Below are 15,371 nucleotides of genomic sequence, written 5' to 3'. Positions count from 1 at the left end.
ACACTTTACATTTCTTCTGAAACGTCACTCTTTACTCACTCAGGTGAGAGATGGTCGCAGCATAGACTCCCCTCTGATTGGTCGATACTGTGGAATTAACACGCCTCCCTTGTTGGAGTCCACCCAGAGGTCCATGTTCATCCGCTTCAAAACAGATTCATCTGTCTCCAACCATGGTTTCACTGCTGAGTTTGCATCTGCAGAGCAAGGTAAATGTACAGTTCCTTGTTCAAATATATTATATATACTACGTAGTGAGCTGCCTATCAAGACCAAACAGGCACATTCCCAACATGAAAGATGTTCACTGTAACACATATTCTGTTCAGTTTGCAGTAAATAACAAAGCAATAACATTAACTAAATAACACTAAATACCCAAATGTACATTCCTGGTAACAAACATAAAAAATAATTAACAAATTATAATTAATAATTCATAGCTGGTATCTCCAAAAACCATAAATTTCACGGTATTTTACAGTAAAATTACAAATAATGTAATTTTACAGTTTTTCACCGTATATGGCAATGTAATTTACAATTAACCAATTAAAAGGTTTTAATTGTAGTATTTACAGTATTTTATATACTCTGTGTGTGTGTGTGTGTGTGTGTGTGTGTGTGTGTGTATATATATATATATATATATATATATATATATATATATATATATAATTTTATTTTTTGTGTAAAAAAAAATATATAATTTGCCACCATTATTTTTAGAAGCAATAAATTAGTGGAAAAGTTAGTCCAAGATGGCTAATGACTGCATTATAAATATATTTCATTCAGTAATGAAAACTAATTAAAAGTTGACTAATATGATGTTTATTTGAGTATTAAGTTTTTAGCTTAGTAACATGCTGTTAAACTTTATTGGAATCAACTAAGTTGCGATTTCTGTGTTTATGCTAATATTTGGTGAATCGATATTGGTAGACCAGTTATGGTGAGAAATACTGGTTAAAGGTCTGGCCTGGAAACTGTAAGGTTCATGGTTTGATTCCCACTATTAGCAGCACATACTCTCTCCCCATTGATTAAAGCATTTTCAAATGATTCCAACACTTGTGTTCATTTTTACAGGTTGTGGAGAGACTCTCACAGAACCAACGGGTTCATTCACCAGCCCAGGACATCCCACTGACTACCCTCATGGAGCCAATTGTACCTGGTACATCTCCGTTGAACCTGGCAACCTCATCCGTCTGTCATTCACAACCTTCAACCTGGAGTATCACACCAACTGTGCATACGACTATGTGGATGTCTACGATAACGGAACAGCACTGACTGGCACTCTTATGGGCAGGTAAACCAAGACATTTGAATATTTAGGCCACAGTCATCCCTTAATTGAAGATTTGTAAATGAATATGTTGGAAAATGTTGGTTATTTTGTGCTCAGGTTCTGTGGGCGCTCCGTTCCTCCATCTCTAACCAGCACTGATAGTCTGATGACCGTCCTGCTGGTCTCTGACTCCAGTCTGTCTGCAGAAGGCTTTTCTGCTGAATATGTCTCCATCAATGCGAGCACAGGTATAATTTTATTGCAGTAATTGGATATGAAAATCCAATTTAAAAAGCCATGAAAATACAGGCCTCATAGTGAAGCTTGGGTTTAAAAAGACTGACTTTTTTCAGGTCAAGTAAAGTGATCTTTATTGTCATTTCACTGTATGTAGAGATATACAAAGAAACGTAATGTTGTCTCATATCTCATGTTTTGTCTATGCAGATTGCAGTGAGGTGTTTAGGTCACCCACCGGGGAGTTCAGCTCACCCAACTACCCCGACAATTACCCCAACAATCGGGAGTGTGTCTTTAAAATCATAGTGGAAGTCAACATGCAGATCATGCTGAATGTCACAGATTTTGAGCTGGAGGGGTTCAGTTCCTGTGGTTTTGACTATTTAGAAATCAGGTGAGGAACTTTTCTAGCATCTTGGGTCATTGATTTGGTCACTTTTTTGTTTTCGAGCACTTTCCATTCTTTTACAGAGATGGAGGCTATGAAACATCTCCCCTGATTGGTAAATATTGCGGAACAAATGGTCCACCCATCATAGTGTCACATAGCAACAGACTGTGGCTGAAGTTCAGATCTGACCACACACTCACCTACAGGGGATTCAAAGCCCACTGGGATGGCACACAGACAGGTATGCAGTTCCTGTTGTGTACTTGAGTCAGATGAATATCAGCCAGAGTGTTGACATGAAGTCTGGAGTAGAACTGCCCACATGTCTGATTGTCATTTAAAATGACCAACTGATTTTATTTTTTATTTTTTTGCTGCTTTCAGGCAGGTACGCAATTTGGACTGTAGACTTTGTGATCATAATTTCTATGTCCAAATCAGTGATCTTTTAGTATTATTTATATACTATTATACTATTTGTTTATATTTAGAATTATTATTACTATTTTTTTTTCAGTTTTTATTTTATTTTTTAACTTTTTATTGTTTTTTTAAATATTTGTTTAAATTTTTTTTTAGTAACTTATAATGTTTTATGGTTTATAATATAATTTATTATATATGATTTATAGTTTTGTTTTTATTAATTTGAGTACTTTAATTTAAACTTATTTTATTTCAATTAGTTGCCAAGGCAACATTTTCTTTTTTGTGTGTTTCTAAGTACAAGGTTTTAGTCTAATATTTATATTTAATTTTTATCTCAGCTTTATTTGAAAAAAGAAAATGATTTTTAATAGTTTTAGTTTAATACTTTTGCCATATGCTTTTTCCATTTTCATACTTTTTGTAATGGTTCTGTTTGGCTTTATTTATTTTGTTATGTATGTTGGTATGTATTTATATATTTAAAATTTAATCATATTTATAATTTTTTAATTTATAGTTTGTTTTAGCAATTTTAGTGCTTCAGCTTAAATTTATTTTCAGTTAGTTGCCAAAGCAACATTTCTAATTTGTTGTTTTTTTATGTAATATTTATATTTTATTTTATTTCAACTTTATTTTTATAAAGAAAACTATTTTTAATTGTTTAAAATCTTGGAACAATGCTGTTCCAGAGGTATTGATAGTCTGCTATAGATTAGTTGCTATTAAGTGCCTTTAAATGTCTTTCCAATATTTAATGGGACAAACCATGCAAACCAGCAAATATTTATTCCTCAGAATTGCTCATATCGATCACTAATATCAACCTGCTACCTTATACACACAATATTGTTTCCCAGAGGCCCGGTTAAAGCCCAGAATCCCAGAAATCTCACAGCAATTTGATTGGAGTTTGCATCAGAAGATCAGTGGACTATATTACACCATCTCAGACTTACCATGTGTCTCTGTTATAGGTTGCGGTGGGACATTGACAACAAGTTTGGGAGGTTTCACCTCTCCCAACTACCCCCTGCCCTACCACGCCAACGCCGAATGCTACTGGCACATCAAAACCAGTGCAGGAAGCACAGTCGAGCTCAGCTTTGGAGACTTTCACCTGGAGAACAGCATCAACTGCTACTACGATTACTTGGCGGTCAGAGAGCGCAGAATTAGACGATTTACTACACAATTGTAGAGTTCGCTATTAAAAGTTATTGAGTTGGAATCTTTCCCTGATGTGTATATGTTTTAACAGGTGTATGATGGCGGCAGCACCAGTTCTCCTGAGGTGGCCAAACTGTGTGGAAATCAGATTCCTCCTCCCATCAGCTCCTCCCAAGAAAACATGTACGTGAAGCTACGTACAGACAGCATCATCCACACAGGCGGATTTCTGGCTAACTACCAAACCAGTGAGTGACCAAACCACAAAACCCTGAAAAAGATGGAGAAAGTTAATTGAACATTTTGTTATTCATCGTCAGAATCTTTTCCTTTTTTTTAAGTAAAAACTGACTTAATTTTGATACTTTTTTTTTTTTCAAGATTTAAAAAATAAAAATAAAAATAAATAAATAAAGGAATAGTTCACCCAAAAATGTCATTCCAAAGCTGTATACATTTCATTTTTATGTTGAACACAAAAGAAGATATTTTGAAGAATTTTGAAGAACCAAACAGTTATTGGTCTCCATTGTAGGGAAATAAATACTATGGAAGTCAATGGGGACCATCAACTGTTTGATTACCAACAATCTTCATAATATCTTCTTTTATGTTCAACATAAGAAAGAAACTTAAAATGAAATTTTCATTTTTGGGTGAACTATCCCTTTAATGATCTTATGTCATTTTGTATCTTGATTTATGTAAGTTATTTGAGAGATTTGAACGTAATAAGAAAGAAATTTGGACTGAAAAACAAGGCAAAAATACTGAGTGAGACAACCATTTTTGCAGTGTATTCCATGATATTTCAGTAGTACTTAAAAAAAGAATACCATGGTATTATCATGGTGTATTCCCAAAAACATGGTGCTTTTTTGTAAGTGAATAATTAAACATTACTTCAATGCTAGGGTTTCAAATCGTGTGTTTTTGTATTTGGCAGTTGAGTTCACCCAGAGGACACTGACTTGTTTTGGCTTTCTGCATTTAGTCTTGTTTTAATTGTGTTTGTGGAGGTGAAATGTCACAGTTTAGAGCTCAGTGCAGCTCTATCTATCTTCTTTTGTGCATTCTCTCAGTCCTTTGTCTTTTCTTTGGCTGTCAGTGGCTAGGGTTTCCCAGACTCTAAAACTTTACTGCAGGTCAAATCCAGCTTTAGCCATTATGGCAAGATGCCACCAGTTTGAATTATTCCTGGCTTAAAATTGGTGTGAAATATTCCCCAAAAGTTCTTGATGTTACATAATTCTTCCCAGCTCATGTTGTTAATCAAGATGGGCTTTTCTCTTGTAGTTTGCCAGGGTGTGCTGATCGCCAACCGAAGCCGGGGAAAGATTGAGAGCTTGAACTTCCCCAATGACTACCCATCTCGTGCCGACTGCAGCTGGACCATCCAGGCCTCCATGGGCAACACCATCAACTACACTTTTATAACCTTTGAGGTGGAGGACCACGTTGGATGTACCTATGACTATGTGAAGGTCAGCACATGCTTTGTCAAGCCTCATCTTAAAATGTACCCAATATTGCTGCTGAAAGTCAACATGAAATTGAAATGGACCATATCTGCTTTCTTAAGAGACTTTCTGGTCATGTTTTGCATGTCTCTGAAGTGTCTTTTCTTTAATGGTTGAGATCACAAAGGTCACAGGATGTTAATATTAACTAAAAGCCAATTAGCCATTTAGGCATCGTTTTAGGCTGCTTTCTGCCTGCAATCTTGAAAAGGTTAGAGAAATAACAATAGATGTGAATAAGAAAAGGATGCATTGAGATGCTCTTGATGTTGAACTTGACCTTTAGTTTTCAGTTCGGCTTTATTCTGATATGGAACGCCCACTATTCATGATCCAATCAGGAATCAAGTCCCGCCCATTTTCTCATTGAATATGTTGTTTTGCTCTGAAATATGTCACGTTGAGAAATTGAAATGGGTTGTGAACGTTGGTTTTTCTGACTTGAGGACCATCTACATGTCTTTTCAAGCTTCTCTGTGAAGGGCATGTAGTCCAATTCGTGCTGGACCGTTTGTCATTCAGTTACACTACTGTGATTTACTGGCAGAGTCTTTGAAAATGTACAATGGGTACTTTGAGTTCCTCTCTGTTCACTCATCACCATGGCGATGCAAACAGTGATGACATCATTGGGGCCTCTTGTATATTTCCCTCAGGCAGTCTTGGGAAAGGCTACGCTCTGTTTTCATAAACCTCTTGCCATAGATAGGCATTCATCAGCTGGGTAAATACAGACAGTTGTGTTGGATATTTTGGACTCCGATGACTTCTTCCTTAAGGAATGTGAGATTTTGTGCACAAGCCAATAATATTACACCACACTTTTGTTCCTAAGGCAGTAGAACAGATGGTCTGAATTACTGATGTGATGTCATTGGTTGTATTTCCTGTGAAAGGTCATTGATTCTTGAGACATGCTGCAGGAGAAATTTTTTTATTTAATCTGACTTCAGTTTTTGACATTACACAAGCAGTCACTGCACTTAGCAATAAGTAATGGTTCAACAAAATGTATTTATTTTAAAATTTTAAAGTCCATGTGAAATCAAAATGGACTATATTTATTTTGTTAGCGCACATTGCTATTTTTGTGGTGAAAAATTCATCCATCTATGTCAATCCCCCCCAAAAAATAGTTTCAAATCAAAATCTGAAAATACTCCTCCCCTCTAAAATGATGGGCCTTCTCTGATGACATCAGTTTGATGGCTTGGGCATGAGCGTGACATCCCTAACCACGCCCCTCCAACTGTCAGTGTTCATTTCCGAATGAAACGCCTACTTTACTACATCCAATCAATTAGCAGGAGAAAAAAACAAGCCATGCCCTCTATTTTCCTCATTCAATATTCTGTTTCTCTCGGAAGTACATCACAATACGGAAGTAAAGACGGTCGCAAACTTTAGGTTCACACGGACTTTAAGTAATTGTCCATTTTTGTGTCACAACCAATGTCAGAAAAAAATATTATTGTTTGGATTTTTTTAGATAAGCCCAAAAATGAAACTAGGTCCTATAAATAGAGAACTATCATTTACTGTATTTACTATCAGAACTATCATTTACTGTAAAGACCAGAAAGGATTGTATAAATAATCTCACTTTCTGTTCCTGTCTAGCTGTATGATGGTCCAAACGATCAGGCTACTCTGATTGGCACGTTCTGTGGGAACACACCTCCTCCAGCCAGCACCACCACCGGTACCAGCCTCCACATTGTGTTCCGCTCCGACACGTCCGTCTCATACAGAGGCTTTCAGATGGACTGGTACCAGAATGGTAAGATCCAATACACCGCTGTATTCATGGAAAGGTTTTTGAGGACCTGTGCCAGCCTCAAAGCACTGTGTGAAATATCTAAATGTGTATGACTGTGGAAAGACACTCAGAACAGAAGGAAATAACATACAAAGTCACTGTTGGGCAGCCAGAAGTCAGTGCCCTGGTAGTTTCTTGAGTGATGATGTCACTGATCCTCTAAGACAAATAGCAGTCCTAATGGGCAAAGCAGTGACATCACTTAGGAAAGCTTCACTTTGATTGGCCAGCAGGGAAAGAGCTGATTACCAGTGATGAATGAATCTAGCAAAGAAAGAATGGACAGATTAAATGTAGCAACTGCTGTTGCTGTAGAATTTGGGGATTTGTAGTGGATTTTCTGCACATGTATTAGCTTATTTCCAGCAAAAATCTGTTCCAGAATGACTGTGTGGAAAACAAGGCTACACGCTCCTCTAGAAAAAACAGACCAATAAAGCTCTGTCCTTGCTCTGTCTTGGGAGACACCCCTGCTTAACTCTTCCTATGCACACTTAACATAAATTAATTGTTCACAGTAAAACAGAGAATCCATTTAATTTCATTACAGAGCTTTAATGTAATCTATCTCCTACTTGTATATCAAAGAAGAACCACCAAGACATAAATGTAGCAGATAGTGAGCCATCTGTAGCCCACACTAACTGATGTTTTGTGTGTATGTTTCTCTGTCCTTGTGCTTGTGAGACATCGAGTCACATTGCTGAAGGGTGTGGACTGTTATTTTTGCACAGAGAGAAGGATCACAGTAAGAGAGAGAGACGTATGCTCTGAACTTTTAATTATTCATGCACCTCAGTCTGTGATGATATCATTTTTTGGAAGGAAATGGTCTTGGTTTCCATGGACACAATGTGTAGAGAATGAACACAGTAATGTTATTATGTAACGTGCACAGCACTGTTTTGCAGCTGTACAAGCCTTGCTGAGGGAGAGAAAAATTACAAACAAAGAGTAAAAACAGTCAGAAAAGACAGGGACGGAAGAGATAGAAATGTCCCTATAATAAGAGAAAGTTCAAACATGAAATTGTGGGATATATAATGCAGGTGCTGTAGAAATTCCTCAATTCAACAAAGTATTTCATGGCCACAAGCCAGCTGATCCATTTTGAAAATTAAAAAAAGTAGCTTCACCATTCCTCTGTCCTCTCACAGACCTGTGGACGCTGTTGAGATTGATGTTATTGATTAAGACAGTGGGGGTGGAGAGAATGAATCCGTTCTGACCGATCTTTCGTGAATATCACATTACACTGACCGCATTTTTGTCTTGTTGCTACTGCCTTTCTTGCGGTGAGGGTCAATATGGCTTCATATTTCCTCTGATAAGCTTGATGTGAGACATTTGTCCTGTTTGAACACTGTAATGCAACTATCTGTCCACTTCAGCATTCCTGATCACATTACAGGAATTAACATTAAACAAGTTACAAAGTATAATACCACACTTACAAAATATAATGTAGTGATATAAGATGATAATACCAAGGTACTGTGATTTGTACCATGATACATGTCCAAAATATGCTTTTTGGTCGACTTCTATTCATACAAAAGATTGTTACATTTGAATCAGAATTTCTGCTTTGAACTTTGGTGTTGGATCCCTGATTAAAAACAGGGGAAGAAAAAGTCAAAGTATCTCACTGTCACCTCCTGCAGGTTGTGGTGGGGAACTCTTTGGGCCCACTGGTGCTTTCACCAGCCCAGGCTATCCGGACAAATACCCAGCAAACCGTGAGTGCATCTGGCACATCCAAACGAGCCCTGGAAGTAGCATTTCCATCACCATCCTTGAGTTTGATGTGGAATATCATCCTGACTGCAACTATGACAAGCTGGAGGTATGAAAAAAAATAAAAAATAAAAACAGTCAGCAAAATATATGTATGCATTGAATACATTTGGAACCTGAGCCTACTTTATGAGATAATGTATCCCACAATGCAGTGCACTCAACTACCCTCAGTTCCCAGTGTGGTGAAAGAACTGGAAACAATATTAAGCTATTATGGTTTTTCCTAAATCTGTATATTGAGCTTATTGTTACATACTTCATGCTATTTTTAAATAAAAGTGTACATACTGCCCAGTTAGAAGTGTGCTAGTATTCCTCGATATCTATTCTTAATTATTACCTTTAATAAGTGTTAGGTGTTATTCTGTCCACTACAGTCAGAATGGCTCACTTGTCCATCATTATGAGATCAAAATTCAAGTGTGTGTTTATATGGGTGTGTGCCTGCTCCATGCCCTGTTGGCATCTGCTGGGCTCTGTGGGTGTATGTTTTGTAGTGTAGACTTGTGGAATGCTGACCTCCATTGTAGCACTGAATGGAGCCAACAGGGCAGAAATTAACAGGAAATCAGAGCTTAGAGAGAGGGCTTAGAGACAGTCTCACATGCACACAAACATACACTTTCTGTGCCACACAGATGCCAGACCAAAACCAGATATTGTTTTAAAATGGCATTCATTTTAGTGGCCAATGGTTTACAGAGCTGGGTAGTAACTGATTACATGTAATCTGGATTACATAATTAGATTCCAAAAATTAAGTATCTTCTTGTAATTAGATTAAATTACATTTTTAAAATACTTGTAATCATACTTCAGTTACTATTTTATTGATTACAGTATGGTACAATATTATCATATTTAATAAACGGGTAGAAATGATAAACGAGTCTAAAATAGGGGTGTGCGATATGACGATTTTTGATCGTGGACGATAAAAATGTCTCCACGATCTGCTTTTTAAGAAATATCGTAGTATCGTGATACAGCGCACATTATGTCAAATACAGTTCTGGCGCCGCCCTTAAAAAAGGCTAGTCTGTAAGTATCGCCTCCCCTTTGACCTTTATCCAGGTGTACGGAGGGCCTGACCTCTCCTCCCCACGATTGGCCCAGCTCTGCACCACACGCCCTCCCAATAACCCTCTGCAGGTGGCCAGCACAGGTAACGCTGTCACTGTTCGATTCACATCTGATGCCGTCGTGAGTGGCAGAGGCTTCAACGCAACCTGGGTAGAAGTTCCTGGAGGTTAGTCAACTGTCAATTATGGAAATTCATCACTATGCTATTGTATATGCCATTATTTTAGAGACTTTGCTAATGAACTTCTTAAAATCTTCCCTTTGAAAATTCAGGATGTGGAGGGATTGTCACTGCCCCCAATGGAGATATCCACTCTCCGCAGTATCCCAGCAACTATCCTGACAATGTGGACTGTTCCTGGGTCATCACAGTGGATGTAGGCCATCGAGTCTTCTTCAACTTCACTGATCTGGATCTTGAAAGTCACAGCTCGTGCAGTTTTGATTACGTGGCTGTGAGTAGCTGACCTTTCTGTGTGCATGCGATGAATTTAATGCTCACGGTGGCAACATTTGTGATTTCATGATATAACAGACCAATCCATCACATTTTAAATCAGTTTTTGGACAAACTTCTATTCTCTAGATCCATGATGGTCACCACGAGTCATCTCCACTCCTGGGTAAATTTTGTGGAGTCTCCAGGCCTTCCCCCATTACGTCCACAAGGAACGTCATCTATGTTCGCTTCAGGTCAGATCACAGTCAGAACCGCAAAGGCTTCAGTGCCCAGTTCTCAGAAGGTGAGTGCAGTCTTTGTTTTGTGAATTTGTCATGGTTTGTTTCATTGTTAAACCTCATTGATTGCTCATTTATTTCCAGCATGTGGCTCCACTATAGCAGCTGATGATGTGGGTGGGGAGATTGCATCTCCTCGCTATCCATACTCTTACCCACCCAATCAGAACTGTAGCTGGATCATACAGGCACAGGAGCCATGTAAGTCCGCTGGTCATACATGGCATCCATAATCTCAAAGTCAAAACCAAGGCTTTTTGTACTTTAAACTACTTGCCTTATTCTCTGATCTCTTATCTTATATTTCTTTCAGTCAATCATGTGACTTTGTCCTTCACTGACTTTGAGGTTGAGATGGTGAATAGTAACTGCTCTCATGATAGTGTGGAGGTCCTGGATGGAGACAATTACCAAGCCCCATCTGTTGGTAAAGATAAAATCTCTTCCTTAAGGGACTGTCAAAGTCATCCTCTGGTTGTAATAGGATATCACCTATGTGTGTGTGTGTATACATCAGAATTAGATCTAGGTTTTGGCATTTTATCACATTTTGTTTGGTTTTTCAGAAAATACTGGTGCAATTATGGTTAGTAATAACTAGTTATCTTTTTCCAGGTCGTTACTGTGGGAATGAGTTGCCACACCCAGTCACTTCATTCAGCAATGCCCTGGTGGTAAACTTCATCTCAGATGCTTCAGTAGGGAAGAAAGGTTTTAGGGCAACCTACATGGCCTCAACCTCAGGTTAGATTTTAGTTATTATTTCAAAATACATATGAATTTTCCACCCAAATTAGGTTACAGTATTACACCATTTAGTTACCTGTTTTTCCAGGCTGTGGGGGACATCTGTATATGGAGTCAGGTGCTTTTAACAGTCCACACTATCCTGATGTATATCCACCTAATGTGGAGTGTGTGTGGACCATCACCAGTTCCCCTGGGAACCGTCTACAACTGTCCTTCATGTACGCCAATCAGGATGTTACATTAATCTCACAAATGTAATGGATTCATCAAAACCAACAATGCTGTACTTTTTGTGATGCAGAATGTTTCAGTTGCAACAAAGTTCAGACTGCAGTAGTGACTACCTAGAGGTTCGCGAAGGACACTCCACTGGTACTCTGGTTGGTCGTTTCTGTGGTGATTCCCTTCCTTCCAACTACACCTCTATAATGGGCCACATTCTTTGGATCAAGTTTGTCTCTGACTCCTCAGTCAGTGGAGCTGGATTTAGAGCAGTGTTCTCCCATTGTAAGTCAGAGCCATGGATTACCGTTTTCTTTTTTTATGTGGACCCTACTGTAAAGACCAACTAAGACTAGCCTGTATTTCAATCCTAGTCAAGAGTGGTTATGTTGGTTAATGCTGCTTTCCTGGGTCTGAATAGTTATTCTGTTCACCAAAAACCTTGGCTCTGGTTGTACAAGGAAGTCTTGATGGTTAAAATCTCCTGAAGTTAGAAAATCTTACATGGGAATATCTTTACTCTTTTTCTGCATCTTCAGTGTATGGAAATGAGATCATGGGCAGCTCGGGACAGATAGCCTCCCCGCTTTACCCACGCACCTACCCAAACAATGCAGACTACCGCTGGACCGTCACAGTGGACTCAGATTCCCACATCCAGATTCAATTCCTGGACATCGACATTGAGGACCTATTCAGTTGTTATTATGACAAGCTCAAGGTCTGCACACTTGTTTAAAATGGATTAACAGAAAATAAGTGTATGCAGGCATATGATGTAGATGAGGTTGAAGATCAATGCTTCTCTTCCCTAGATATATGATGGTCCCACCAACAGTGCTTTACTTCTGGGTGAGTTCTGCGGCTTGGCTCTGCCCAACCCAGTCAGAAGTTCAGGCAGCACTATAACACTTGAGTTTAAATCTGACAATGTGATTGGAGGGAAAGGCTTCCTGGTTGAATGGACTGCTATTCAGGGCTCCGGTCCATTGCCAACTGTACATCCAGGTTAGTTCCCTAAGAAATCTGCCCCTCGAGATCTTGCTTAATTGAAAAACGTTGCTGCTTGGTGTCATATCACAATCATTTGCTATTTTTTTGTCTTTTCAGGAGCATGTGGAGGAACATTGATGACAGGAGACAATCCCCAGTTCTTATTCTCTCCTGGTTGGCCCGAGCTGTATCAACATAACCTTGACTGTTCATGGGTGATCCGGTCTCCAAATTCTATAGTTGAGTTTAATCTGCTTTCTCTGGACATGGAAGATGAGGTTTTGTGTCTCCATGACAGTCTATCCATCGGGGATGGTAGGTTTTGTCATATGAAGTGATTCAACATAAACCCAACTCAAAACTGACTTTCACAACTTAATATAAGGTTGTTGTTTTTTTTAAGGTGACACCAACTTGTCTCCACTGATTGCAAAGGTTTGTGGGCGGGAGCTGCCTGGCTCTCTGCACTCTACTGGTGATGCCATGTTCCTTCGATTCACCTCTGATGGCAGCATTAACGGCAGGGGCTTTAACGCCACCTTTTCCAGAGGTGAACAATAAGTCCATAAGCCAAATTCTTATCATAATGATGGCATAAGTTTGCTGTGTGTTATATATTTAGTTGGACATTGAGCTATTTTTCTTTTGCCTTCTCCATCAGGTTGTGGTGGTTTCCTCCACACAGACAGAGGGGTCCTAAGTTCTCCTCAATATCCACAGAACTACAAGCCCAACATGAATTGCAACTGGCAAGTAATGGTCACTCCAGGGTTTAGAGTGTCTGTAACCTTCCAAAGTCCTTTCCAAATACAAGGTTATGGCGATCACTGCAGCACAGGTGACTACTTGGAGGTGAGTGACTATAGAAGTTGTTGTCATTTGGGAACATTTCCAAAACAGAACCTGTACATCATGCAAATTGTCATTTTTTTTTGTATTAGTTACGGAATGGACCTGATGGCAACTCACCGACTTTATCAGGACGTCTCTGTGGGTCCAGCGCTCCATCCACATTTCAAACCACAGACAATAGCCTCTATGCCCATTTTGTCTCTGATGGCTCCAATGAGGGGAATGGCTTCAAATTGGTATTTGAGGCCCACAGTTCAGGTGAATGCTTCTAGCTAATATTCCAGAAATTTTAGATTAATTTGATAATAAATAGTTATTCCTAAAGTGTAAATCTCTGTGCTTGTCTCCAGCTTGTGGTGGTCTCATTGTGCTTAATGATGGAGATCCACCAGGATACATCATGTCTCCTAACTATCCATCAAACTACCCCCAAAATATTGACTGTGTATGGATAATCACTGTACCCAATGGAGAGGCTGTACAGCTTGACTTTGAGAATGATTTCTACATTGAGGCTCATGCTGGGTATATTTTGAAGAATCAAAATGCTTATTTCTGGTACATGTAACCGTGTGACCATTAAATGTTATCATAATCATCTGTCCTAGATGCATGTATGATTACATTGAGATCCGTGATGGTCCCACATCAGATGCTGCTTTGATGGGCAGACTTTGTGGCAACACCCGCCCATCCACGCAGCATTCATCCGGCACCACCATGTATATACGATTCAGAACTGATGGCAGCGTCACACATATTGGTTTCAAAGCCAAGTACTCCACTGGTAATCCATTTTGAATCCACATTACATTCCAGCCATCTTTGGTTGATCTCAATGGTTTAAAGTGTATCCTTTCCCTTCTTAGCTACATGTGGAGGTACCTACATTGGCCAGAGTGGTATCATCAGAAGCCCCGGTTTTCCAGACTCAAATTATCCAGACAACTCTAACTGTGAATGGTACTTAGAAGGTCCCACGGGACACTATCTGACCCTCACCTACACTGCCCTTGACCTGCAGAGCTCCTCAAATTGTAACAATGACTATGTTGAGATACGTGAATACAATGCTTCAGGTTTGGGTTCCCTTTACACAAAAGAGAGTTGAGAGTCTTTCGGAATGTTAAGGATAGTAAACTAACCTTTTCTTACTCACCAGGTCGCCTGCTGGGGAAACACTGTGGAAACAGCCTTCCAGCCCCCCTGGACACTGGAGACAGTTTTGCCTACGTAAAGTTTGTCAGTGATGGCAGCGGGAATGCTGCAGGGTTTAGTTTATCGTTTGAAGCCAGCGTCGAAGGCAAGTGTCTTTAAATCCTTACGGTGTTCAGTTAGGGTCATATAGTCCAGTGGAAAAAGCTATTGACTGGTTACTTTGGATAAATCAAATTGCTACATGATTACTTACATAGTTATGCTGTTGGTTATGGAGCAGTTCCATGGGTAACTGGTGAAAAAATGCTATTGATGCTATTGCTTACAGAATGTGGAGGGGATCTTAACGCACCATTTGGGACCATATCATCTCCCAACTACCCCAATCTTTACCCTCACAGCCGAGTATGCCGCTGGAGAATCACTGTTCCTCCCGGTCGTAGGGTCACTCTTACGATCAATGACCTGAGGCTGGAGGAGCATGGCACCTGTATGTTTGACTATGTGGAGGTAAGGTCATCTGTATATTTTAGAGATGTCAAAAAGTTGGGCATTCAAACTATGTAATAATATGCCAAATAATGTTCAACAACACTGAATATTGTTCAATTCAGTGCTTTATCACTGGTTTGCTGTTTTGACTCTTTGGGTTGGTAGGTCATCAATGGTCTGACACCCAGTGCCCCACATTTGAGTCGGTTATGTGGGACAGTCCCTGCTGGTACCCAGTTGAAATCTTCTGGGAATACTATGCTTGTAATTTTCAGCACTGATTCGTCTGTGTCTAATGGTGGATTCACGGCAGATTACTCTTCAGAAGAGGCAGCAGGTGAGATAGAAGGCCTCTGACTTTAGTGTATACTTTTTTATTTTTGGCTCCTGATTTGATTGGTGAATCTTTGTCCTTTT

At 39.3% G+C, this 15,371-nt stretch overlaps 1 protein-coding gene across 1 annotated transcript in view; it reads left to right on the top strand.

The window, feature by feature from the left end:
* LOC306864890 (cubilin-like) overlaps positions 1-15,371 on the top strand; it is a gene marked incomplete at both ends in the record, with an annotated part of 36,615 nt that overhangs the window by 10,767 nt on the left and 10,477 nt on the right. Inside the window, 30 exons of the mRNA XM_079409173.1 lie at positions 44-209; positions 1,093-1,318; positions 1,415-1,545; positions 1,745-1,931; positions 2,009-2,169; positions 3,335-3,516; positions 3,619-3,775; positions 4,824-5,011; positions 6,668-6,827; positions 8,531-8,712; positions 9,741-9,915; positions 10,023-10,204; positions 10,336-10,492; positions 10,572-10,688; positions 10,801-10,914; positions 11,103-11,231; positions 11,323-11,455; positions 11,539-11,744; positions 11,999-12,180; positions 12,275-12,467; positions 12,570-12,767; positions 12,856-13,002; positions 13,114-13,304; positions 13,394-13,562; positions 13,655-13,829; positions 13,913-14,091; positions 14,174-14,383; positions 14,467-14,607; positions 14,791-14,972; positions 15,120-15,291. Coding sequence (XP_079265299.1) covers positions 44-209; positions 1,093-1,318; positions 1,415-1,545; positions 1,745-1,931; positions 2,009-2,169; positions 3,335-3,516; positions 3,619-3,775; positions 4,824-5,011; positions 6,668-6,827; positions 8,531-8,712; positions 9,741-9,915; positions 10,023-10,204; positions 10,336-10,492; positions 10,572-10,688; positions 10,801-10,914; positions 11,103-11,231; positions 11,323-11,455; positions 11,539-11,744; positions 11,999-12,180; positions 12,275-12,467; positions 12,570-12,767; positions 12,856-13,002; positions 13,114-13,304; positions 13,394-13,562; positions 13,655-13,829; positions 13,913-14,091; positions 14,174-14,383; positions 14,467-14,607; positions 14,791-14,972; positions 15,120-15,291 — 5,092 coding nt within the window. The remainder of the gene's footprint in view (positions 1-43; positions 210-1,092; positions 1,319-1,414; positions 1,546-1,744; positions 1,932-2,008; positions 2,170-3,334; positions 3,517-3,618; positions 3,776-4,823; positions 5,012-6,667; positions 6,828-8,530; positions 8,713-9,740; positions 9,916-10,022; positions 10,205-10,335; positions 10,493-10,571; positions 10,689-10,800; positions 10,915-11,102; positions 11,232-11,322; positions 11,456-11,538; positions 11,745-11,998; positions 12,181-12,274; positions 12,468-12,569; positions 12,768-12,855; positions 13,003-13,113; positions 13,305-13,393; positions 13,563-13,654; positions 13,830-13,912; positions 14,092-14,173; positions 14,384-14,466; positions 14,608-14,790; positions 14,973-15,119; positions 15,292-15,371) is intronic.

The sequence above is a fragment of the Barbus barbus genome, assembly GCF_936440315.1.
Source record: "Barbus barbus genome assembly, chromosome: 46".
NCBI classification, from domain to species: Eukaryota; Metazoa; Chordata; class Actinopteri; order Cypriniformes; family Cyprinidae; genus Barbus; species Barbus barbus.
This window is presented reverse-complemented; position numbering and strand designations above follow the sequence as displayed.